The sequence below is a fragment of the Loxodonta africana genome, chromosome 10 (genome assembly GCF_030014295.1).
Source record: "Loxodonta africana isolate mLoxAfr1 chromosome 10, mLoxAfr1.hap2, whole genome shotgun sequence".
In the NCBI taxonomy this organism is placed as follows: Eukaryota; Metazoa; Chordata; class Mammalia; order Proboscidea; family Elephantidae; genus Loxodonta; species Loxodonta africana.
The window spans coordinates 116,515,336-116,542,849 of NC_087351.1; the positions used below are offsets into that span (position 1 = coordinate 116,515,336).

At 44.1% G+C, this 27,514-nt stretch overlaps 1 protein-coding gene across 6 annotated transcripts in view; it reads right to left on the reverse strand.

Moving 5' to 3' along the window:
• Positions 1–16,674, reverse strand: part of VRK1 (VRK serine/threonine kinase 1) — a 120,884-nt gene extending 104,210 nt beyond the window's left edge. The window contains exon 1 of one of the 6 annotated variants that reach the window (XR_010323232.1): positions 4,914–7,832. Coding sequence is in view for 4 of the 6 variants with exons in the window: in XM_064293001.1 (XP_064149071.1) it covers positions 4,914–4,986 (73 nt within the window). In the remaining 2 variants the exon portion in view is untranslated. Of the gene's footprint in view, positions 1–4,913; positions 7,833–16,594 lie in introns of those variants that run through there. The other 5 variants (XM_064293003.1, XM_064293001.1, XM_064293002.1 and 2 more) reach the window with 5 other exon arrangements.
• Between the last annotated feature and the right edge of the window lie 10,840 nt (positions 16,675–27,514).

Consider the following 27,514-nt stretch of genomic DNA (forward strand, 5'->3'; position numbering starts at 1 on the left):
TGCTGCTTCTATGGGCACTGATTGTGGATCCAAGTAAAATAAAATCATTTCCAATTTCATTCTTTTCTCTGTTTATCATGATGTTCTTTATTGGTCCAGTTGTGAGGATTTTTGTTTTGTGTTAAGGTGTAATCCATACAAAGGCTGTAGTCTTTGATCTTCATCAGTAAGTGCTTCAAATCCTCCTCGCCTTCAACAAGCAAGGTTGTGTCATTTGTGCATCAGATTGTTAATGAGTCTTCCTCCAGTTCTGATGCCAGATTCTTCTTCATACAGTCCAGCTTTGTGGATTGTTCAGCATACAGATTGAATAAGCATGGTGAAAGGATACAACCCTGACACACACCTTAAGTGATTTTAAACCATGCAGTGTCCCCTTGTTCTGTTCAAACAACTGCCTCTTGGTCACTGGACAGCTTGCACATGACCACAATTAAGTACTCTGGAATTCCCACTCTTCACAACGGTATCTATATGTTATGATCCACACAGTCAAATGCCTTTGCATAGAATATTAATTGATATGTTTCAGCAAATGGATGCAATGCTGGAAGTGAACCAAGAAATTCGGAAGACAACTATCTACCCAACCCACTGGAAGAGATCCACATTTGTGCCCATTCCAAAGAAAAGTGAGCCAACGGAATGTGGAAATGATTAAACAATATCATTAGTATCACACGCAAGTAAAATTTTGCTGAAGATCATTCAAATGCAGTTGCAGCAGCACCTCAACAGGGAACTGCAAGAAATTCAGGCCGGATTCAGAAGAGAAAGTGGAACGAGGGATTCTTACCTGATGTCAGACAGGTACTGGCTGAACGCAGAGAATGCCAGAGAGATGTTTACCTGTGTTTTACTGACTATGCAAAGGCGTTCGACTACGTGGATCATGACAAGAAGATTCTAACAGGCCTAAATCAAAACATAAGACCAGGCAGAATGCTACAGCAAACATTTCATTCAAATCCTTCAGTTGATAGATGAGCTGAAGCCAGAGGGGTTTAATAACATGCCCAAGTTCAGCAGCTCATTAAATGTAGCTTAATGCTGAGAGTACAAGACTCCTAAGTCCCTGGTCTTGTGGTCCATGTGACCCAATGCTACCTCCAATTGCTTGTATGGATAAATACATGGTGGAAAAAAGTTAAACTTGACCACTGCCTCACAACACATGAAAATCAATTCCTGGAAGGCTTAGACCTAAACATGGAAGGTAAAAGCATAAAGCTTCTAGAAGATAACATGAGAAAGTATCTTCACAACCATGGGGTAGCAACTTCTTAAACAGGACACAAAAAGCATTAGCCATAAAGGAAAAAACTGATAAATTAGAAATTATTTAAATTTAAATTCATCAAACGATACATTATGAGAATAAAATGGCAGAGCCTTAGAATAGAAAGAGATTTTTATATTTCATATACTCAACAAAGAATTCATATCCAGAATATTTTAAAATTCAAAAAAAAGAAATAAGAGAAAAGGCAGACAACTAAATTATTAAAAATGGGCAAAAGACCCGAACGAGCCATTTCTAACCAATGATGTGCAAACAGCTAAAAAGCATGTGAGAAAGTGCTGAAATTACTAGTCATCAGGGAAATGGCAACTGAAACCATAACGAGATCTTCTACACAACCACGGAATTTTTTTTTTCCTAATTTTTAACTGAATACCAAGTGTAAGCAAGGCTGGAGAACAACTGGAACTCTCCTACACTGCTGGTAGGAGGAGCACAAATTGATACACTCACTCTGGAAAACCACTTGGCAGTATCTACTAAAGCCTTTAAATCATGGTGCTGATGAAGAATACTGAATACACCAATGGACTGCCAAAAGAGCGAACAAATCTCTCTTGAAGAAGTATAGCCAGAATGCTCCTTAGAAGCAAGGATGAGGAGACTTAGTCTCACATACTTTGGATATGTTATCAGGAGGGATCAGTCCCTGGAGAAGGACATCATGACATGCTTGGTAAAGTAGAGGGTCAGCAAAGCAGAGGAAAACCCTCAACAAGATGGACTGACACAGTGGCTGCAACAGTGGGCTGAAGCATAACAACAATCATGAGGATGTTCACAGGACCAGGCGGTGTTTCATTCTGTTGTACATAGGGTGGCTGAGTCAGAACCAACTCAATGGCACCTAATGACAACATTAAAGCTGAAGAAATGTCTACACCATGACCAATAATTCCACTCCTAGATATATACCCAAGTAAAATGTGTATATATGTGTTCCAAAAGGTATGAATAAGAATGACTGTTGTTGTTAGGTGCTGTCAAGTCGGTTCCGACTCATAGCAACCCTATGCACAACAGAACGAAACACTGCCCGGTCCTGAGCTATCCTTAAAATCAATCGTTGTTAAGCTTGAGCTCATTGTTGCAGCCACTGTGTCAATCCACGTCACTGAGGGTCTTCCTCTTTTCCACTGACCCTGTACTCTGCCAAGCATGATGTCCTTCTCCAGGGGCTGATCCCTCCTCATAACATGTCCTAGGTACGTAAGACACAGTCTCACCATCCTTGCTTCTAAGGGGCATCCTGGTTGTACTTCTTCTAAGACAGATTTGTTCATTCTTTTGGCAGTTCGTGGTATATTCAATATTCTTCACCAACGCCACAATTCGAAGGCATCAATTCTTCTTCGGTCTTCCTTATTCATTGTCCAGCTGTCACGTGCATATGATGCGATTGAAAATACCATGGCTTGGGTCAGGCACACCTTAGTCTTCAGGGTGACATCTTTGCTCTTCAACACTTTGAAGAGGTGCTTTGCAGATTTACCCAATGGCAATGCATCGTTTCATTTCTTGACTGCTGCTTCCATGGCTGTTGATTGTGGATCCAAGTAAAATGAAATCCTTGACAACTTCAATCTTTTCTCCGTTTATCATGATGTTGCTCGTTGGCCTACTTCTGAAAAGCATTAGCCAGTGAAAACCTTATGAATAGCAGTGGAACACTGTCTGATATAGTGCTGGAAGATGAGCCCCCCAGGTTGGAAGGCACTCAAAAGACGGCTGGGGAAGAGCTGCCTTCTCAAAGTAGAGTCAACCTCAATGACGTGGATAGAGTAAAGCTTTTGGGACCTTCATTTGCTGATGTGGCATGACTAAAAATGAGAAGAAACAGCTGCAAACATCCATTAATAATTGGAACCTAGAATGTATGAAGTATGAATCTAGGAAAATTGGAAATCGTTAAAAATGAAATGGAACACATAAACATCGATATCCTAGGCATTAGTGAACTGAAATGGACTGGTATTGGCCATTTTGAATTGGACAATCATGTAGTCTACTATGCTGGGAACGACAACTTGAAGAGGAATGGTGTTGCATTCATCGTCAAAAAGAACATTTCAAGATCTATCCTAAAGTACAACACTGCCAGTGATAGGATGATATCCATACGCCTACAAGGAAGACCAGTTAATATGAGTATTATTCAAATTTACGCACCAACCACTAGGGCCAAAGATGAAGAAATTGAAGATTTTTATCAGCTGCTGCAGTCTGAAATTGATTGAACCTGCACTCAAGATGCATTGATAATTACTGGCGATTGGAATGGGAAAGTTGGAAACAAAGAAGAAGGATCGGTAGTTGGACAATATGGCCTTGGTGAAAGAAACAATGCCGGAGTTCGGATGATAGAGTTTTGCAAGACCAACGACTTCTTCATTGCAAATACCTTCTTTCACCAACATAAACGGCGATTATACACATGGACCTTGCCAGATGGAACACACAGAAATCAAACTGACTACATCTGTGAAAAGAGACGATGGAAAAGGTCAATATCATCAGTCAGAACAAAGCCAGGGATCGACTGTGGAACAGACCATCAATTGCTCATATGCAAGTTCAAGCTGAAACTGAAGAAAATCAGAGCAAGTCTATGACAGCCAAAATACGACCTTGCGTACATCCCACCTGAATTTAGAGACCATCTCAAGAATAAACTTGACGCATTGAACACTAGTGACCGGAGACCAGACGAGTAGTGGAATGACATCATACATGAAGCAAGAGGTCACTGAAAAGACAGGAAAGAAAGACCAAGATGGATGTCAGAGGAGACTCTGAAACTTGCTCTCAAACATCGAGCAGCTAAAGCAAAAGGAAGAAGAATGATTAAGAGTAACATTATTCATAATTGCCCAAAGTAAAAACTACTCAAATATCCATCTACGGTAGAGTGGATAAACAAATTGTAGTACAGATCTGTGGTGATTTTCAAAAATGGCTGCAAATTCTGTGACACACCTCCCATAAAGATATGGCATCTGTGTCCCCTCCCTTAGAATCCAGGCAGACTTATGTCTATTTCAACCAACAGAGTATGGAGGAAGTGATGTTATGTCACTCCCCAGGATAAGTCATTCTTCGTAAGCTCCCTCTGGGAACCCAGCCAACATGCTGTGAAAAGCCAAGGCCTCATGGAGAAGTTCAAATGCAGGTGTTCCAGTCAACATTCCCAGATAAGCCCAGCCTTCAGGACATCCCAGCCCAGGTACCAGACATGTGAGAGGAGGCTCCAAATGATTCTAGATCACAGCCGTTGTAGAGCAGGGACAGCCATGCCCTGTCCGAATCCCTAACCCACATAATCCATGAGCATAATAAAATGGTTGCTGTTTTATGCTACTAAGTCAGGAGTGGTATGTTATGCAGTAACCAATAACCAAGAGCCTGCAGTAACAGATAACCAGAACCGTACAGCTTTTAGAAAAACAACTATCACTACATGCAACAACATGGATGAATCTCACAGACACATGTTAAGTAAAAGCCAATCACAAAGAAGTACGTAAGAGTATAACGCCATTTACATATGAATCCAAAATTAGGCAAAACTAATCTACTAATCTATAGTTATAGAGGTCAGAACAGTGGTTACCTTGGGTGGGAGGAATTACAGGAAGGCGGCACAATAGAGGCTTGTAGTGTGCTGGAACGCAGAAGATCTTCATCTGGGCAATGGCTGTTACAGTGTGTTCACTTTGTAAAAAAATCAATTGAGCTAAATAAGATTTGTGCACTTTTTCCAGTACACATGTTATACTTCAATAAAAACTTCTTTTTTTTAATCAGAACTTGGTAACCCAATAAATGCAAGGGGGTGAAGGAGAAATAAAGGTTGACTCCCAGTTTTCAGACATGATTGACTGGCTATGTGGTGCCACTAACTGAACAGTTCAATCCTGTAGGAAATCAAAACAGGAGCAAAAATCATGCCCTATTTTATTCACTATGTAGTCTAGTACCTACCACAGTACTTAACCCAGAGCCACTCGGCTTCCAAGACACTCCTCTCCTCTCATCCCATCCTACCTCTTTGACCACCCTTTCTTCGTCTCTTTTGGGTGTCTCCTTTCTGTCCAGCAACCTCTGAATACTGGGCTTCCTCCGGCTTCCATCCTCAATTGTCTCTTCGATCTTAATGTTCTATCCACACAAACGATTTCAGCCAATCCAACGATTTCTACTGCCTTCCAGGAGTGAATGAGCCCCAAGTCTGTCTCTCTGGATATCGTCCCCTCTTCCCAGGATCCGATTCTAAACCTCATCACCTAGATGTCCCGCAAACACCTCAATCTCAAGTTCTCTGAAGAGGAATTCTTTATGTTCAGCAAGCTGCCACCACCAACCAGCTTGCAATTAAACGCACACACACGTACTTTCTCCTGTATTTTCAATCTCAGATGATGGCATCACCTGTTTTTTTAAGTTTAAGCTAGAAACTTCAGAGGCAACCAAGAATTAGGAGACCAAAATAATTTGAGAAGTTGCTGTTAGCTAAATCCAATAGAAAGAAATTTACCAAAATAAACATAAGTTCTAATGGTTGGACCCCAAAACTAATACCTAGGAACAGGATGAGGAAGACGTAGCTTAGACAGACCTAGGGGTTTTATTCAACTCCAGGCGCAAAGTAAAATGTGGTCATCAAAAAAATGTAGTCGATATTAGTCAATACATATTATGTAGAAGAAGCAGGATAATACTGTTCCCTATACATAGAAGAAAAATACTAAAACTAGAACAAGAGATCCTGCTCTATTTTTTACTAATCAAGCCACACCTGGAGTATCACATTCAATTCTAAGCATTAGAGTTTAAAAATGAAATTAAGTCAAAGAAAAGCCATCGATGTGGTGAACTGACCTGACACCACGCCATGTACGGCATAGCTAATGAAGTGGAGACAACTCAACTCAGAAAGACTGAGGTTTGCTAAGTGTCTTCACGTATCTGAAAAGATGTTATGTGGAAGAGGGGTCAGCTTATCCCACATGTCTCCACAAGACAGATGTGGGGAGGAGGAATAAGCAAGCAGACTTCTATTCAGTATAAGAAAGAACTTTCTAAGAGTCAAAATTTGATTACAAATGGCATAGGTGTCTCTAGAGCCATGGTTCTCAACCGGGGATGGTTCTGCCCTCCGCCTCGGGGATATGCGGCAATGTCTGGAGACATTTTCGATTATCAAGATGGGGGTGAGGGAATTGGGGGGATGGAGCTACTGACATCTAGTGGGTAAAGTCAGGGATGCTGCTAAACACTCCACAGTGCAGAGGACAGTCCCCCACAACAAGGATTTTATCCGTCTAAAATGCCAACAGTCCCACAGTTAAGAGGGGCTTCTAGTCCTCCTGCTCCAGAAGTAGTGAGCTCCCTGTCACAGAGGCACTGAGAACCAAACACTGTGATAATGTCCAGTCATGACTTTCAAGCATGGTGGGAAATGAGATGAAAACAGATCTTTTGTTCCCCATAACTCTGCGGAGAAAAATACCCTCAAGTATTTTAAAGTGCCGATGATGAGGATAAACTGTTCTTACTATGGGTCAGGCATTTATACCAAGTGATTCCCGTGCACATTTCACACATAATTCTCACAACAGCCCTATTATTTTACCCGGATTTCATAATAAAAATAAGGTTGCCTGAATGTCACACCAACAGTCAATATACGATCTCAGATCTACCTGACTCTATACATCACTGTCCAAAGCAAGCACATTAAAAGACTCTAAACTCTGCAAAGCTTTTGTACTCTAGAAAACCAACGAAGAAGCACATATTCTAGAAGTATGGGGACAATGTCTGAACAGGTCTGAACTCACTGCAAACCTACTTGGCCAAGAGCAAGAGGGAAGGATGACGTGAAGTAGTCCCGTGATGAAGGGGAGAACAATTATCCCGAGTGTCGCCGATCGCCTACTTTTGTAAGAGCCAAGAAGCCCTTACGGACCCACAGAATCTCAGTGAGAAGCTGGGATTAATGATGACATCCCTTTATCCACAGGCGTGAAAGCTCAGGACGGACAGACGTTTGAACATCCCCGACTGGGAATCCTGCCCTTAACAAATACACTAGATGCAGATACATGGTTTCTTGGCTGCCTGTACTCACGCCCATCTGTCAGGATGGCAGTATGCCTGCTCACATGTTGGTCAAACTGTCACTAGGGCATAGGTGCCAAGCAATGATAGTTTTAAATGGGCAGCTTGCATAGCACTGTAAGAGCTTGCTCTTCTGCAGAAAAAAAAGAAAAACATTATGTGGAAATACTGAGGGGCTACAATTCCAAGTGAAATATTCTTGGTCAATCTCAACATTTCAGTGGAAAGAGACCTAGACCACTAGAAAAGGATCCGACTGAGAGGTTAAATCCAACAGAAAAGGCACCTTGAAGACATTAAATAAGTGGTCGTACTAAAGTGTCTCAGGCTGCCAATCTTTGGTTACCACACATGGTCACTTCTTATGCAGTGAAATTCTTTGCTCAACAAGTCATCACTGATTTAAAAAAAAAAAAAAAAAAACTGGGATATGCTTTCCCAGGTTCTTTATAAAACAGTAGAAATGTATTGGTTTTAGTAGTTTGTCTGACACTAAATAAGTTCTATTTGTTGGTTATTTTTAAAATGATAGTGTCTAATCTAATTCCAGGATAATCTTTCAAATGTACAAAAGAAAGCAGAAACCAAATGGGATTCCCACAGATGAATGGGAGAAAAACGTCTAACTTGTCTGGGGAAAGAAATGAAGAACTGAAAGCGGGTGCTGAGGAACCAGAAACTAACCCAGTATTATTTTCAGTCACAAATTAAAAAAAAAAGCAAGACTCAAGGGCAGAACCACAGGACTGCTACCTGTTACAGGCCCCTGACTACAAGCAAAATGCTCCTCAACAGCATCTGGGTGTCTACCCTATCCTTAAAGATCTTTTGGATTGCTGACGTGGAGTATCTCAGGTCCTTAAAGCAAAACCCACTGCCATAGATCCTGACTCATCGCCACCCCAGAAGGTCTCCAAGGCTGTAAATCTCTACAGAGGCAGATTGCCTCATCTTTCTCCCGCAGAGCTGTGGATGGTTTCAAACCACCGACCTCTGGGTTAGCAGTCGAGCGCCTTACCCATTTCACCACCAGTACTCCCACCTAATGTCCTTACTGTCTGGACATTCTTCCCTAAGACTAAAACCTTAATGCTGCAAATTGAGCCATTTGCTCTTGATGAGTCCTCCGTGGTTCTGAAGAACAGCTGGTCATCACCATTCTCTGTACAGTTCTTCATACACAAGAATCAGGACATACGGGTTAAGTAACCTTGAGTCTCCTCTTTGCATGAGAAATAAACCTAATTCCATTTAGTTTTCCTCATCGGACCAGTTTATCAGCTCTATGTTTGTATCATTCCAGTTGCTCACCTCGTGGACCCTTTTCAGACCTGATCCCATCAAGAGCGAGCCAGCAGAAACTACTCTTCTTCCCACGTGTACAAATGACTAACAGTAGCATTAAGACAGAGGAGTCTGAAAGTCCGGCCCGGCTCTCAGCTGCCATCCCCACAGACAGCGGCCTCAGTCTGAAATCCACCACCCTCTTCCAGGTAATGCGAGGGATGGTAATGGGATGAAATGACAACACTTTTTAGATTTCCGTTGGTGCTACTCTAATGCTATTCTCCAAAATGTTTCCCCTCTTCCTCTCAAATCTATATGTACTTTTTCCAAGACTCAAGCCATGTCGTGCCTTTATAAATCCGTATTAATTTTCAAACTTAACTGCCACTCATTTCCTCCTCTCTTCGTCTTGATGTACCATTTACGGTCATTTCCCAGTGATTTGCGTCATCTAACTTTATTGACTAAAATAATCAAAAAAGTTGTCTTTTCAGATGCAGTTTCTAACCCAGACAATGTTGTAGCTGTTGGTTGCCATCAGTCGATTACACCTCCCGGCGACCCCGCACGTGCAGGACAGAACTGCGCTGCCTAGGGTTTCTGAGGCTGTCGCCTTTCAAAAGGAGATCACCGGGCCTATCTTCTGAGGAGCCTCTGGGAGGGTTCAAACTGCCAAACTTCCGGCTAACAGCTGAGCGCTTTACCGTTTGTGCCACCCGGGAACTCCAATCTAGACAATAGATTTTTTTTTTTAATCACAGTTTAAAAATTTACCATCAATCAATCTGTACATTTAATGCAATTTCGACAGCAGTGGGTTTTTGGGTATCGAAATCCCAGCAGGATTTTTTGTACATATAGATAGGCTAATTCTAAAATCTATATGGAAAGGCAACGGAAGTAGAATAGCTAAAACGATTTTGAAAAAAAATAAATAAACTCGGAGGAATCACACAGCACAAGCGGTTAAGAGCATGGCTGTTAATCAAAAGGTCGGCAGTTCGTATCCACCAGCCACTCCTTGGGGCAGTTCCACCCCGTTCTACAGGGTCGCTGTGAGTGGAACTGACTCAGGGCAACTAGTTTTTTGCTTTTTTTTTTTTTTTATATAGTTAAGAGAGCATGGTATTGACGGACACATAGATTAACTGAACAAAATACAGACTCCAGGAAGAGATCCAAACAGGTACAGCCAACTCATTTTTTATGCAGGTACCAAAATAATTCTATGAAGAAAGGATAATCTTCTCAACAAGTAGTTCTAGAATAACCAGACATCCATAGAGGGGAAAAAAAGAACCTAAACCTCATGCCCACTTGTAAAAATTAACTCAAAATGGAATATAGATCAAAATCTAAACAGAAAATTATAAAATGCTTAGAAGAAAACGGGAGAGCGTTTTCTTGATACAAGGTTAGGCAAAGAATTCTGAGATATTCACGACACCAAAAACACCACCCATACATCGATAAACTGGACTTCATCAGAATTAAAAACAATCTGCGAAAGACACTCTGAAGAAAATGAAAAGACAAGCCACGGAGTAGGAGAATATATCTGCAAATCACACATCCGTCAAAGGGCTTGTATCCAGGATACAGAAAGAACACTCTAAACTCAAATTAAAAAAAAGAAAATCTGATTGCGAAGTGTGCAAAAAACTTGGACATGTCACCAAAGAAGATCAGAACAGCAAATAAGCAGATGAAAAGATGTTCACCACTGTTAGCAACAAAAAGCCCATAACCAAACCCACTGCCAGCGAGTCGATTCCAACTCATAACGACCCTACAGGACACAGCAGAACTGTTCCATGGAGTTTCCAAGGAGTGGCTAGTGGATTCAAACTGCTGACCTTTTGGTTTGCAGCTGTAGTTCTTAACCACTGTGCCACCAGGACTCCCTAAAGCCACGATGAGATACCACTACACACCCATTAGAATGGCTAACATTAAAAATACTGCCAATACCAAACGTTGGTGACAATACTGAAAAACTGGATCTCTCAAACATTAATGGCAAGATTGTAAAATGTTCCAGCTACTCAAGGACAGTGTGGCAGTTTCTTAAAATTTAAAACATACGCTTAGCATACGACCCAACATTTGCACTCCTGGACATTTATCCTACCAAAAAAACCCTTTGCCATCGAGTCAATTCTGACTCATAATGACCCCATGGGACTGAACGGAACTGCCTCATAGGGTTTCCAAGAAGCACCTGGTAGATTCGAACTGCTGACCTTATGGTTAGCAGCCATAGCTCTTAACCACTACCCCACCAGGGTTTCCAAGAGAAATGAAAACTTATATTCACACAAAAACCTATACGTGAATGTTCATAGCAGTTTTACTTGTAACAGCCAAAAAACTCAACACACCCACACAAACTAGAGTAAAATGCGGTAAAGCCGTTCAGTGGAAAACCACTCATCAACAGAAAGAACCAACTATTGTCACATGCAACAACTCCGATGCAGCTTACAGGCATTATACTGAGTGAAGACAGCCAATATCAAAAGGCATGTAACTGGTGGGTCACGAGCTAAGCATAGGAGCCCTGGTGACACCGCTGTTAAGGCACTCAGCTCCTAACAGAAAGGTCGGCGGTTCGAATTCAACAGCCAGTCCACAGGAGAAAAATGTGAGTCTGCTTCTGTAAAGATTTACAGCCTTGGGAAAAACCCTGTGGGGCAGTTCTACTCTGTGCTATAGGATCGCTGAGGTGGAATCGACTCAATGGCAGTGGGTTTGGTTTCTGTGAAGCTACGCATATGCTTAACTTTTTAAGAAACTTCCAAACTGATTTCCAGGGTGCTGTACTATTTCACATTCCCACCAGCAATGTGTGACAGGTAAATTTAAAACTTATCATTCCTAAAATATTTTCTAAAAAGCCTGAAAAACCAATAGGATTAAGCCTTTTAAATGTTATAACTTGACTTTGACTTAAAAAAAAAAATTATCAAAACTTTTTTTTTCCTGATCCCCAAATAATAAACTTCTTTTCTTATTAACTCTACCAAGGAATTTTAAATTACATATACTCTGTATGTTGATAGCTGTTGCCCCAAAAGATAGCAAACTCCAATAAGTAGGGAGGAAAAAATCAGCATTGCTAGTAGTAACAGGAAAAGGCCCAGACATGGTCGATGAAGACTTGGTTTAACAGCAATTTTTAATGCTTGTTGTTGTTGGGTGCCGTTGAGTCCACTCTCATTCACAGCGACCCCATGTGACAAAATACAACTGCCCCATAGTCTCCTTGGCTGTAATCTTTACAGAAGCAGGTGGCCAGGTCTCTCCTTCCCCAGAGTTGCTGGGTGAGTTAGAACTGCCGACCTTTCCGTTATCGTCAGTGCTTCCCCATTTGTGCCAGCAAACCCATTTCCGTCAAGTCGATTCCAAGTCATAGTGACCCTGTAGGACGGAGTGGAACTGCCCCAAATGTTTCCAACGCTATGAACCTTTACAGAAGCAGACTGTCACATCTTTCTCCTCTGGAGCAGCTGGTGGGTTCAAACCGCCAACCTTTCGGTTCCCAGCTGAACACTTAGCCACTGCACCACCAGGGCTCCCTTTTTTAGTGCTTAGTTTTACGAAATGTGATCACTATGCATTAACACATAGTATCCTCAAATGGTGACACTTGTTCAGCTGTTACTTGGTAAAACAATTTGAGAGACAGTCATTAACCTGAAATAAATCTAAGTAGCTAGGAGATCTGTAACTTAACATTTCGGGTTGTTTGTTGTCTTTGTTGTTGTTGCTTGTTTCGTTTCATAAAAATACAACTGACGAGAAGATAATAGAGTCTCTCTCAGCTTCCTGAAACAAGGACACATTGTACCGAAGGTCTGGAGCAGACGTATCTGCACCACATGCAAACAGCACAGACAGGAGATGAGACAGACACACAGAAACTGTAACATCCCCCAAGAGTCGGAAGGTGCCGTCTTTGTTCCTAGTGACTTTCCAGTTCTTTTTTGTTCCCTGCAGGACAGACTACATCATTCCTGATACTGAGCTCTATGACACACATGTATCCTTCCAACAGTGTACGCTATGTGCTTAAAAACTGGAGGGAACACTCCCAACCCTAAAATTAATAACCTTGCAATTTAATTATGAGTTCCATGTAGTCTGTCTTCTAATTTAATAGACAGTAAATCAATAAAACATTTTAGCATGTGTATAGGTTTTTTTTTTATTATTATTCATCCTAAATATCTGCCATCAGTGTGAACAGTGCCTATCTTACAACTTTTAAATTCTAGAACACTGGTTCCCATTCTCTGGGCCACAGAGACCCATGGAGAGTTAGGAGTTATTACAAAGAACCATCGAAATCCACATAGTTACCTAAAGACTAAATAAATCATGATTCACAAACATGTATTTCTCCAGTGTACAAAGATGTTACAGCTCATAAAATTCTTCATGAACTTAAGAACGTTACTAAAAGCAGAGCAGTTTATCATTAGCACTTACTGATGAATACTAAAACCCTAACTCCTGTTGGGGAGGCAGGTGCAGAGCACACCTTACACCTCTCGAGGCCCTCCATATGTCACCCAGCTCAGGAGCAGGATGTGCTGGGGCTTAAGACAACATCGGCTGAGATGAAGCAGGGGTATCGGCAAGTGCGTACAGTCACTTCGACAGCAGCTCAGAATGTCAGCTGCTTGAATACCAGCCAGGAGCCAAGGGGAAAAAAGCAAAGGACACGGCCCTCTCCGCATCTTTATAACGCAAGTGGGAACACAGTCACGAGAGTTTTGACCCGAAGGTCCAAACATACCCTAGAGTACAAACACATCTTGGTTACACCACCTGTCTAAGGGCTTTGCCCAGATTCTATCACCTTTCTAAGTTAATCTTCTATCCTTAATAAAAATTCCATATTTTCTATATTTTACCACTAATAGTGTAATTTTTCAAATGCACCCTCCACATTTATTGACTTCTTACGTGCTGGGGGTTAGATCACTAAAGTCAAAAGAAATGAACTACACTAATTTAAACAAAGAAAACTTGCTTCAACCAAACACTCCAACAGCAAGAATATACTCTCCATCCAGCAACATTCCCGGCATAAGGAGGCTCAGGAATAGCTGGTGAATAAATGAGCCCATTTCTGCTCACTCTGAAGAATAACCTCGACAAGTATGTAAAGTATCCTACCAGCCTGAAAAATACTCTTCAGTCCTATTCAGCTACCAATCCATTCTCAAAACCCATCAAGACCAATTTTCCTGAAAGCCTCACTCACACACACAAAGAGGCAGCATTTAATTCCCATTAGGCTCACTGCCTGATGGATGGAGATATGAGTATTTGCACATTTGCATAAATTCAGAAGTCATCCTTCTTCATTCGATATAAGGTAAATTTTAAAGCATCTCTTTCTAGGCTCTGCTTCATTTTCAATAAGTTTTATTTTTAAAATAAAAAATATTTTCAAAGTTCTATTTTTCAAATTAAAGTCCTATTCCTAATGTATTATATCCTATTAGGGATGCCGCTAAAGAAAACACAGTTGTCAAAATAAAAGTCTTACTTACCCTTTCCTAGACATCTGCGACATTCATTTATATGTTTTCATTATTTCACATTAGTTCTCGATTTAAAAAAGAAAGCTGGCCTATTTCCTTCAAGAAATTTAATTTTAGGGCCTGTCAACATTTTGGATGTGCTACTGTTATTTTTAAAATACACACTTGCATTCTGGAATAAAACTTAACATAAGCTTTTCATATAACCATTTCCTGGGCACTTACTCGCTTACTATATGCCAGGCTCTATGCTTAACACATTACTCCATTATTCCATTTGTTTAACAAATATCTTACCCTAATTTTTTTGCAGCACGGAGCTCCACAAGAAGCCGTTACACTATAAACCTGCTATTTGTACTGGATACTAGTACAGAGTTGACAGTAACGAGCAACACAAGTTTTTTGTTATTAAATGCAAGTTGTGTTCCTCTATTAACACAGAATCTAATCAGCAGTGCTGAGACGCAGAGAACACCATCTGTGGTAGCGTCAGCAGAGGAAGCTATTATTAAGTGACTAGTGAAGTGACATTCCCTTCTATAGGTACTAGATGAACACAATCCTGTCTACCCAGAAATTTCATTCCAATTACTACATGCCATTATGAACAGCGTAAACATAATCTGGATAAAATCATTATATATAAAGAACCCTTTCTTCCCTCTGAAATTACTTTTAAAATTGTAGCTTATATTCTCCCTCAAAATACCATGCTCAGCATGTCATACAAAGTAAGATGCCTTTATTCTGAACTCTTAGTAACAAATGCTGCCCTACATTTTTTCACTCGTGTGAATTTCAGATTCAACAGATGGGCAATTCCAGTAAGAAAATGGAAAAAAAAAATTAATGAGGCTTTTCAATAGTTCCCTAAAACCACCACCCTCCCAAGAGCAAAATAGGTTATTTTCAAGTTGTACCAAGAAAGTGAGACAGGTGAGGGAAAGAAGGAGTTGATACAGAGACAAAAATGGATGACCGGATAGAAAAACCGGGGCCTGAACAGGGACCAATGTCCTCCTCTCTCTCCCTTTCTTCCTCTCTCCCTCTTTCATTCTCTTTCTTGTTTTCTCTTTCTCTTCCTCTCTCATCCCGCCAAGAGCATCCAGCATTTAGAGGTAGCTCAACAGATGTTTGTCGAATTTACCTAAATCACCTAAGAGTTTTGAGACCAGAGCCAAACAGCATTATGGCAGTGGAAAAAACTACCTGTGGAAAAAACTACCTTTGAATACAGTGACATCAGTAAAGTGCGCCACCCTGCCGGCCAGGGATACAGCAGAGAAGGAGCTATCAAGTGGGAGAAGAAAGCCCTTTGTTATGGACTGAACTGTTTCCCCAAACAATATGTCTCGTAAATCCTAACCTGTAGGTGGGGACACGGAAGGTAGATTAATGCAAAGGCCAATCAAAATGGAAATAATTAGAATGCTGATAAATTGTGAAGAATGTAACCAATATCACTGAAGAATACGTACACAAATTGTTAAATGAGAACCTCATTTCCTGTATAAACTTTCACCAAAAACACGATATTAAAAAAAAAAAAATCCTAATCTCTATGCCTGTGGTTACAACCCCACTGGGGAATGGGTTGTCTTGGCTACGTTACTGAGACAGACTTAGGGCAGGGTGTAGCCTGAGTCAATCTCTTCTGAGACCTAACAGAGATTAAGCAGGCAAGCAGAGAAGCAGAGATGGGGGGAGAGAGGAGCCAGGCCACGTGAAGGTCACCCAGAGCCAAGCTCAGAGACAGGGGCCTGGCTCCGGAGCGACAGAGAGAGCCTGCCCTGGAGCCGGCGTCCTGAATTCCGACGTGGAGCCTCCGGGCTGCGAGGCAATGAACCTGCCTGTTAAAGCCACCCGCTCGCGGTGCTCCTGCTACAGCAGCTCCAGGCAACTCAGGCACCCCCTAAAATCCTCCGGGTGGCTCTCCCGCAGCCCCGCCATGACACGGTGACAGCCGGGCCTCCGGACCCCGAGCCCAGACCCGACGTCACCTCCTCCGAGACGCCCTCCCTGACCGCCCCTCGGCTCCGGCCACACGCGCCTGTCCCCGTGCTGAAGGAGCCCTACGCGCCCAAGTGCTCGCGCGCAGGGGCTCCGCCGGGACTCCGCCCAGGACCGAGACCGAGGCCGGGCCGGGCTGAGGGGACGAGGACCGAGGGACGCCGCCGAGGCCGAGGCGACGCTGCAGGCCGCGGCTGGCCAGGCTGGCGGGGGCCCGGGTCACGGCCCCCGGCCGAGGTCACGCCACCCTGGCGGTGCCGCCGCCGTCCCCACACCCCGCGCCGAAGCACGCCCCCCGCGCCGCCGCGGCCCCTACCCAGGCCGCAGACCGCCGCCTTCCGCCCAGTACGAACTTCCCGCCGTTCTCGCCGACGCGCAACCCCGAGGCGCCGCCGGCTCGGCACACCCCGCAGTATGGCGCCTTCCCATTGGCTCTGCGGGAGGCAGGGGCGGAGCGAGGATGACGCGACACGATGGGCGGGGCCGCGCTCACTCCGCCTGCCCCCGGGAATGGCGGGAGTTGCGTCTGGCGTCCCCGCTGCATGCTGGGAGTTGCAGTCTTTTAGCAGCGAAGACAGGGCGAGGTCGTTAAAAAGACAAGCAAGAAAGAAAAGAGCACCTTAAATTGGATGTCAGAAGAGAGTCTGAAACTTGATCTTGAATGTCAAATAGCTAAAGCGAAAGGAAGAAATGATGAAGTAAAAGAGCCGAACAGAAGATTTCAAGGAGCTGCTCGAGAATACCAACTAAAGTATTATAATGACACATGCAAAGACCTGGAGATAGAAAACCAAGAGGGAAGAGCACACTCGACATTTCTCAAGCTGAAAGAAACTGAAGAAATTCAAGCCTCAAGTTGCCATAGTGAAGGATTCTACAGGGAAAATAGTAAACAATGCAGGAAGCATCAAAAGAAGATGGAAGGTATACACAGAGTCACTATATCAAAAAGAATTGGTGAGCGTTCAATCATTTCATAAGGTAGCAGATCATCAGGCACCAACGGTAATGAAGGAAGAAGTCCAGGCTGCACTGAAGGCACTGGTGAAAAGTGAGGCTCCAGGAATTGACAGAATGCCGACTGAGATGTTTCAACAAACAAATGTAGCCCTGGAAGTGCTCACTCATCTATGCCAAGGAATTTGGAAGATAGCTACCTGGCCAACCAACTGGAAAAGGCCCATATTTATGCCTATCCCCAAGAAAGGTGAGCCAACCAAATGTGGAAATTATCAAACAATATCATTAATATCACATGGAAGTAAAATTTTGCTAAAGATCATTCAAAAGCAGCTGACAGGGAACTGCCAGAAATTCAAGCAGGATTCAGAAGAGGCTGTGGAAGGAAGGATATCATAGCTGATGTCAGATGGATACTGGCTGAAAGCAGAGAATACCAGAAAGATGTTTACCTGTGTTTTATTGACTATGCAAAGGCATTCGGCTGTGTGAATCATAGCAAATTATGGATAACATTGTGAAGAATGGGAATTCCAGAACATTTCATTGTGCTCATGAGGAACCTGTACATAGATCAAGAGGCAGTTATCGGAACAGAACAAGGGGATGTTGCATGATTTATAGTCAGGAAAAGTATGTGTCAGGGTTGTATCCTTTCGCCAGACTTATTCAATCTGTATGCTGAACAGATAATCCAAGAAGCTGGACTACATGAAGAAGACTAGGACATCAGGATTGGAGGAAGACTCATTAACAACCTGCAATATGCAGATGACACAACCTTGCTTGCTGAAAGTGAAGAGGACTTGAAGCGTTTACTGATGAAGATCGAAGATCACAGCCTTCAGTACAGATCACACCTCAACAGAAAGAAAACAGAAATCCTCACAACTGGACCAATAAGTGACATCATGAAAAATGGAGAAAAGATTGATGTTGTCAAGAATTTCATTTTACTGGGACCCACAATCATGGAAGCAAGAGTCAAGAAGTCAAAGGACGCATTGCACTGGGCAAATCTGCTGCTAAAAAAAAAACTCTTCAAAGTGTTGAAAAGCAAACATATCACCTTGAAGACTAAGGTGTGCCTGACCCAAGCCATGGTGTTTTCAATAGTCTCTTACGCATGCGAAAGCTGGACAGTGAATAAGGAAGACCAAAACAGAATTGATGCCTTTGAATTGTGGTGTTGGTGAAGAATATTGAATATACCATGGACTGCCAAAAGAATGAACAAATCTGTCTTAGAAGAAGTACAACAAGAATGCTCCTTAGAAGCAAGGATGGCAAGACTGCCTCTCACATACTCTGGACATGTTGTCAGGAGGGATCAGTCCCTGGAGAAGGACATCGTGCTTGGTAAAGTAGAGGTCACTGAAAAAGAAGAAGACCCTCAAAGAGGTGGATTGACACAATGGCAGCAACAATGGGCTCACGCATAACAATGATTGTGAGGATGGTGCAGGACCAGGCAGTATTTTGTTCTGTCGTGCATAGCACCGCTATGAGTCGAAACCGACTTGATGGCACCCAGCAACCCAACAACAACAACGGTGAAGTAAGGTCCTGGTCCTGTTGCCCCTGTGGGCTTCTGAGAAATGTAGTTTGCTGACGGATCCACCTCTCATTCCGTCCCTCTGATCAGATACCTACCCAGACCATGTGAAGGAAAATAAATCTGGCCTTGTCCCGAGTAGCTTGATGTATTAAATAAATGTGTTGGCAAAGGGTAGAGTGTAAAAGAAGCCCTGTGTTCCCACTGGCTGAGCGTCTTCCCGCCTTCTGGTCTTTCATCCTGGAATGCCTACCTCACTGCAGCTCGGCTCTGGAAGCAAACAGACTGAGGTTCAAATCCTACTTCTACTAAGTAGCCTTGTGAACTTGCTAAGGAACATTACTTAACATCTATGAGTCTGTCTCCTGTTTCCGTGAGGATTAAATGAGATCAGCTGTAGGCAGAAATTTGCACTTAGTAGATGCTCAATAAATAGTACATAGTATATTGTACTGAAAGGAGTGTTGGTGGCCCTCGGGTTAAGGGAGCTGTTCAAACCCACCAGCTGCTTCATGGGAGAAAGATGTGGCAGTCTGCTCCTATAAGGATTTATGGCCTTGGAAACCCTATGACGCAGTTCTACTCTGTCCTATGCAGTCACTAGGAGTTGGAGTTGACTCTACTAGGCAATGGTGTTTTTTAACACAGTATTAAAATTGTTCTGCCCACCCATTGCCCTGTGTCTAAATCTGAAAGTCACAGTGGAGCCTTTAATGCACATTCCTAAGTGAAAGGAGCCAGTCTGAAAAAAAGCTATATGCAGTATGATTCCAGCTACATGGCATTGTGGAAAAGGCAACACTATAGAGGCAGTAAAAGATCAGGGGTTGCCAAGCGTTGTGGGTGGGGGGTGGGTAATGAATAAGTAAAGTATTTTAAGGACAGTGAAACTATTCTGCAGGACACTATAATGGTGGGTGCGTGCCTTTGTCAAAACCAATAGAACTGTACAACACGAAGACTGAACTCAGGTAAACCATGGACTTTAGTTAATAATAATGTATCCATATTGGCCCTTCAGTTGTAACAAACACACCACACTAATGCAAGATGTTGATGAGAGGAGAAGCTGTGTGCAGGGAGAGATGGCGTATATGGGAGCTCTCTCTCCTTTCAGTGCAATTTTTCTGTAAACCTAAAACTATTCTAGAAAAAGTGTATTAAACCTATCTATCTTTCAAAGCCTTTGTCTACCTAACCCTCTGTAGCGTTCCATCTGTATTCTCTCCTAACACTGTTTGCCTTGTATTTATAATCAGTTGTCTGAGCCTCCATCACCCCTGAGACTGTCAGCTTAATGCAGGCTGGAATGCCGCTCCAGGTCAAAATCACCAAAGGGGTAGGCAGAGGGGGATTTACCACGAAGCTAATGAAGCATAGGCTTCAGGAGCTCGCTCGCACGTGGCCCTTCCAAAGCCCTGGGAGGGACCTTAACAATGTGTGCACATAGTTTTATTTTCCTTTAATTTGCAAAGTAAGATATTTTTGTGAGGTTTTCTTAAAGAGGACCCCAAAGTTGTGTGGGCTTCAGACCCCACAAAACCTGGAATCACTCTGTCCGTGTTGTTGCTGCTGTTGGGTACCATCCAGTCAATGCCTACCCCTAGCAATCCCATGTGATGGAATAGAACTGTCCCCATAGAGTCTTCTTAGCTGTCATCTTCACAGGAGCAGATCGCCAGTGAAATCAGTGACTGTGCATGGATTATTCCAAGGTGACAGTGGGATGTATTTATTCTGGAACTCATGGCTCTGCCACCCTCAGCCTGTAGGCGTACTGTCAAATGCTCCTTAAGTGCAGCTATGTTCCAAGGCAGCTGCCAACACCTTTAACACCGCCCACCCACGCTGAGATGCCCTAATAGAGCAGAGCATGGCAGGACACCAGTACAAGCCACCACTAAGGAGACAGCATGACTGAAATGCCGCAGGTGGGGACATAACTCTGGGGACACAGGAAATCCTCAGCAAATTCTTATGAACTGGCAGCTCAGTATCAAGATCAGAGCTGGGCAGAAAGCTGAGAATTAAGAGGTTGCTGTCACAGGGCTTTAGAATTTAAGTACTGAGTTCTTGGGTGGTACAAATGGTTTGTGCTCAGCTACTAACCTAAAGGTTGTCAGTTCGAACCCACCCAATGGTGCCATGGAAGAAAGGCCTGGCAGCTTCTGTAAATATTACAGCCAAGAAAACCCTGTGGAGCAGTTATACTCTATAACACATGGGGTTGCCATAAGTCAAAATTGACTTGAAAGCAACAGGTTTTTTTGTTTTATCTTGTTTTTTTGTAGGTACCATTTTTTCACATATATTATCTCACCAATTGTTTAAAAAAAAAAAAAAAAAAAACCCACTGCCGTCAAGTCAATTCCGACTCATAGCAACCCAAAAGACAGAGCAGAACTGACCCACAGAGTTTCCAAGGAGGGCCTGGTGGATTTGAACTGCCCACCTCTTGGTCAGCAGCGGTAGCACTTAACCACTATGCCACCAGGGTTTCCTACCAATTGTTAGGAGGAAGAAATTATCTCAAAGAGTTTAAATGATTCTGAGCCCCTTGAATCTAATTCTGATTTTCGTTTTTGTTGTTGTTAGGTGCCATGCAGTCTATTTTCAACTCACAGAGACCCATGTGACAGAGCAGAACTGCCCCATATGGTTTTCTAGGCTATAATCTTTACAGCTACTTGGATCCACAATCAACACCCATGGAAGCAGCAGTCAAGAAATCAAATGATTTCTTGCGGTGGGCAAATCTTCTGCAAAAGACCTCTTTAAAGTGTTAAAAAGCAAAGATGTCACTTTAAGGACTAAGGCGAACCTGACCCAAGCCGTGGTAGTTTCAACCGCTTTATATGCATGCGAAAGCTGAACAACAAGTAAGGAAAAGAGAAGAACGATGCCTTTGAGTTACGGTGCTTAAGAAGGATATTGAAAATACCATGCACTGCCAGAAAATGAACAAATTTGTCTTGGAAGAAGTACAGCCAGAATTCTCATTCGAAGTAAGAATGGCAATTGACATGTTGTCAGGAGGGACCAGTCCCTGGAGGAGGACATCGTGCTTGGTAAATGGAGTGTCAGCAAAAAGAGGAAGACCCTCATGAGGTAGATTGACACAGTGGCTGCAACAATGGGCTCAAGCATAACAACGATTACGGATGGTACAGGACTGGGCAGCATTTTTTTCTGTTTTACCTTGTGTCACTATGAGACGGAACCAACTCGGCAGCACCTAACAACAGCAATAATTCTTACAGGAGCAGATTGTCAGGTCTTTTCCCTGCAGAGCCACTGAGTAGGTTCAAACACCACTCTTTCAGTTAGCAGCCAAGTGATTAACCATTGTGCCACCGGGGCTCCTTAAAATATTCTTTTTACTACCCCTTTCTGCACAGCCTCAGCCCAAGAGAGCAGTTCTAACAAAGAAATAATTTCAGTGTTGTAGCCACCAAGTGGGACTCCTGGGTGAGGGAGCTCATGGATAAAGTAGGGCATCCGAGAATGGCTGTAGCCCAGTGAATGAAATTCCTCTGGCTCCCCGGCAAGAGCAGAGCAGTTAGACATCTGCACAAGGGATGTGTGTTGACTTGCCACATAGGCAGACCCTGGAGTGTCCTTCTTTACTCCCAGGAGCTCCCCCAGCCTTGGTAACCCTAGCACAAAGGTGGGGAGAAGTGAAAACAGCACAGGGCACTTGGGGAAAGAGTGAGGACGTTGGTATTGGCTAGACCTTGGTGGAAACTCAGCCTGGATTTCAAGGCAACATGAAAGGCAGGCCTGCCCTGGCAGGGTGCCCGGCCAGCACTGGTTCTACCACTGAGTCATTCCGTGAGTTCTCGTCCTTGTTGTTTTCATCCATAGAATGGGAGCATCACCCAGGCCAGCCTGCTCCCTGCCTTCCCAGGCTGCTGGGGGCCGATGAGGTAATGTCTGGGAAGGGCTTTGATCTGTCTGGAACCAAGTACAGGGGTGTTGTTGTCACTCAGTGTAGGCAAATACTGACTCCTGGGAAGAGGAAACAGAGAGAGGAGAGAGGAGCAGAATGTGTTCGGGGTCTCCTCCCTGGGTTTACACTCCCCCTCCCACTCTTGGGAGGCTTCAGCCATCCCAAGTGCCCAGAGCCCTTAGTTCTCTTTCAGAAAGGACTTTTGTTCATCTGGGGGAGCCCTGGTGGTGCAGCAGTTAAAACACTGGTTGCTACCCGAAAGGTCCATGGTTCAAGCCCATCAGCCGCTCTGCTGGAGAACGATGTGGCAGTCTGCTTCCGTGAAGATCTGCAGCCTCGGAAACCCTCTGGGGCAGTTCCACTCTGTCCTTCCTGTACAGTCGCTGTGAGTCGGAATCAACTCGATGGCAGTGGATTTCGTTTTGGTTTGATCATCTACCATGCCAGGGGACCCTGGGTGGTATAAAGTGCTAAGCATTCAACTACGAGCAGAAAGATTGGTAGTCTGAACCCAACCAGAGGTGACTCTGAAGAAGGGCCTGGCAATCTGCTTCTGAACGGCCACCGCCTTGAAAGCCCTATGGAGCGCAGTTGTATTCTGACACACACAGGGCTGCCACGAGTTGAAGTTGACTCTGTAGCAACTGATTTTTGTTTTGTTTTATTTTTAGAGATAAGGAAACAGACATGCAGAGAAAGTAACTGGCTCAAGGTCACACAGCTAGTACGTGATGTGGTCAGGCTGGAAGCCAAAGTTTCCAGGAACTCAGAAGACCAAACTCTTAACCACGCTACTGTGCAGTGGCCCAACAACACATCGCTTCCTGGGTTTATGTTTCCTGAGCTGGTTTCAAGACACCATAATTAGTTTGTCTTCCCAAATGATGAGAGATGAATGGTACAAGAGACATTAACTGTGGGCCTCCCAGAATGACTGAGTGCCCACAGAGAGTTGGTGAAGCTCCCTGAGTCAGGGAAGGACATGAGCCACCAGGGAAGGGCTGCTTTCTGCCCGCTTGTCAGGAGGAAGAGTAGATATGGTCTCTTGGCAAGCAGCATCATTTCTACCACCTTCTGCTGTCCGACCGTATGCTGCAGACACTGGAAAGTTAAAAGCTGCGTTTCCCAAACACCCTACCCTAGGATTCTGGATGCAGAGTAGTTTCCACCAGTTAGGTTCCTCTGGGGGTATTTGGAGGGCAGCAGGGAGGTGCCAGTATGATGCCAGAGTCTTGGGTGTTTTTGCAGCAGTGGTCCAGTGTCCTGTTTTCCAAGGTCATGAGTGGCAGGAGGCAGTGAGTCATGGCAGTAGCAGCTTCCTGACCCTGGATGGTGGATACATTTGTGAGCTCTTAAGCACTCTAGCCCCAACAGCGGCTTCTTCTTCTCCTCAAGTTTGATTGTGGAAGAGCTCTCGGCTCCCCCAGCAAGGCAGTTCTCCAGGGCTCTGGCTGGTCCTGCTAGTCCAGCCCTTCAGTGACTTTATAAGTACGTAATCCCTGTATTAAAACCATTGTGCTTAAAATACCCAGAGTGGTTTCCTTGCCCTAAATTAAACTCAGACTAATACAAAAGAGGAGCTGGCCCTGATAAGTGCCAAACCAAACCCAAATCCTCCGCTGTCAAGTCAATTCTGACGGGTTGCGATCCTGTAGAACAAAGTAGAAATGCCCTATAGGGTTTCCAAGACTATAATCTTTATGGAAGCAGATTTCCACGTCTTTCTCCCTTGGAGTGCCTGGTGGGTTCGAACAGTTGACCTTTCAGTTAGTATCGAGCACTTTCACCACTGCACCACCACGGCTCCTTTGATAAATGACATCTCTCATCAATTCGAAGATGTGTTTACATTTTAAGAGCTCAGAAACCAGGATATGTCTTGCAATCAATGCCAATTGTAATTGGCAGTGATTTTATTTATTTTGTCTCTATTTGGTTGTTGTTAGCTGCCATCAAGTCGGCCCCTGACTCAGTGGCCCCAAGCACAGTAGAACGACATGCTGCCCAGTCCCGCGCCGTCCCCGTGATCAGTTGTGGACGACAACGACATGCTGCCCAGTCCTGCGCCGTCCCCGTGATCAGCTGTGGACGACCATTGTGATCCACAGGGTTGTCATTGGCTGAGTTTTAGAAGTAGGTCACCAGGCCTTTCTTCCCACTCTCTTAGTCTAGAAGCTCCACTGAAACCTGTTCACCATCATAGCAACATGCAAGCAACATGGGAGGCAAGAATTCTACCACTAAACCACCACTGTGCCCCTTTTCTCTATTATTGTCACATAAGATAATGGAGCATCTTACAGCTGATGGATCTTAGACATGACGAAGTTCTAGAACTCCTGGCACTTGCTGTGTTAAAGCGTCTCTCCTCTCCGTTCCACTTCCCACACTGCACACTGGACCTGATGCTTCCCAACCCCCAAGGGCACGGATCTTTCCTCCTTCCTTCAACTCCAACATTTTTTGGAAGTTTTAAAAAGCAAAGGTGTCACCTTGAAGACTGAGGTGCACCTGATCCAAGCCACAGTGTTTTCACTCACCTCATACGTATGCAAAAGCTGGATGATCAATGAGGAAGACCAGAGAAGAATTGACGCCTTCGAATTGTGATGTTGGTGAAGAATACTGAATACACCACGGACTGCCAAAAGAATGAACAAATCTGTCTTGGAAGAAGTACAACCAGAGTGCTCCTTAGGAGCAAGAATGGTGAGACTGCATATCACGTACTTTGGACATGTTATCAGGAGGGAGCAGTCCCTGGAGAAGGCTGTCATGCTTGGTAAAATAGAGGGTCCACGAAAAAGAGGAAGACCCTCAACAAGAGGGATTGACACAGTGGCTGCAACAATGGGCCCAAGCATAAGAACGATTGTGACGCTGGCACAGGACCTGAAAGTGTTCTGTTCTGTTGTGCACAGGGTCACTATGAGTCGGAACCAACTCGATGGCCCCTGACAACAACAACACCACCACCAACAATCCTGCCTCATTAACATCACAGAGGTTAGGATTTACAACACATAGGTAACTATGAGGACAACCACATAATACTGGAAACTGTGGCCCAGCCAAGTTGACACACATTTTGGGGGACACAATCCAATCCATAACAGTGTGGAAGAAGGAAGATGGGTTTTGTGGATGAGACAGAACAGGCTCAGGAACCTCCCTCTGCCACTAAATTGCTGTGTGACCTTGTACAAATTATTAACCTCAGTGGCTGTTGGATTGAATGAGATGGCCCCCGTGAAGCTCTCGTCCCTTAGTAGGCAGTCAGGGAGGGTAGTTCCTCCTCCTCCTGCACATCCTGAGGTTTACCCCTCACACAGCTCCTGCTCCGGGAGCCAAGCTGCAAACAGCTGCTGTCATTTTTGTCTGTGCCCGGCCGTGGATGAGGTGGATTGATGCAGTGGCTGTAAAAATGGGCTCAGACATAGCAAGGATTGTGAGGATGGCACAGGACAGGGCAGCGTTTTGTTCTGTTGTACATGGGTCGCTATAAATTGAAACTGACTCAATGGCCCCTAACGACAACAGCAGCCATCAGCTCAGGTCAAATACACATACATGTTCATATCCAGCTGCCAAGTTGCAAACTGGGAAAGTACAGGACGCTTTTTCAAAAACAAAAGCAAATCGTTCCTTTTATTTTTGCAAGCATCCAACTCTTGTCATGTTTTGATTTCAGGGCTGCTCCAGGATTCTAGGACAAAAGGCACTATATATAAGCATTATTGTGGGACTCAAAGGGGCTCAGAGCAAAACAAAATCCTTTTATCACAAGAGAATTGGAGAGAATTGTTGCCAAATATAGTCACTGCATGGAAAATGCACTTTTCCTTTTTTCTACACATCATTATTGTCACCACCACGTTGCCTTAGCTAAACCCGTACAGAGCCTACCAACAAATGTATCCGCAAGTAGCTAAAAACCCACTGCCGTTGAGCTGATTCCGACTCCTGGGGAGTAGAACTGCCCCGTGAAGTTTCCAAGGCTGTAAATCTTTACGGAAGCAGACGGCCACATCTTTCTCCTGTGTAAACGATACTAGCTACTGTATTTTAGCAGGTACTGTGTGCCAGCCATGGGCCTAAGTACTTTACATACAGGGCATCATTTGGTGTTCCCAGCAGCTCTGTGAAGTTGGCACCATCGTTGTCCCATTTTACAGATGAGTAAACTGAGGCTTAGGAAACCTAGGCAGCTTGTCCAGAGTCAGAGAGCGAATAATCAGGATTTGAACCGAGCATATCACGGCTGTGGTTATGCTCTTCCTCTGTGCCACAGGGGACATGGGGTCGCACAAAGACTGGTATGCGGCCCAGATCTGGTCACTGAGACACGTGTCAAATAAATGACACAACAGTACCGATCCTGGCAGTGAGTGCACAGGAAATCTTCCTGAGCCGGATTCCTGGAGAAAGCGGAGCGTGGAGGCTTTCCGGTGCCGTCTGGTTGATTCTGACTCGTGGCAACGCCGTGTGTGCCGAGCAGAACTGCTTTCCATAGGTGTTTCGAGGCTGCGACCCTTCAGAAGCAGATCACCAGGCCTTTCTTCCGAGGCATGTGTGGGTGGGTTTGAACCACCAACCTTCTGGTTAGTAGCCAAGCACTTCACTGTTTGCACCACCCAGGGATGCCTCCACTTTGTTATTATGAATGAGTTTATGCCCCCTGCTGCCCCAACAATTCGTCGCCCCCCACCCCCCGTAACTCTCCCCCAGTTCAGACCACAGGGCACTCCAGCTTCAGGCCTCAGAGAAGGGAA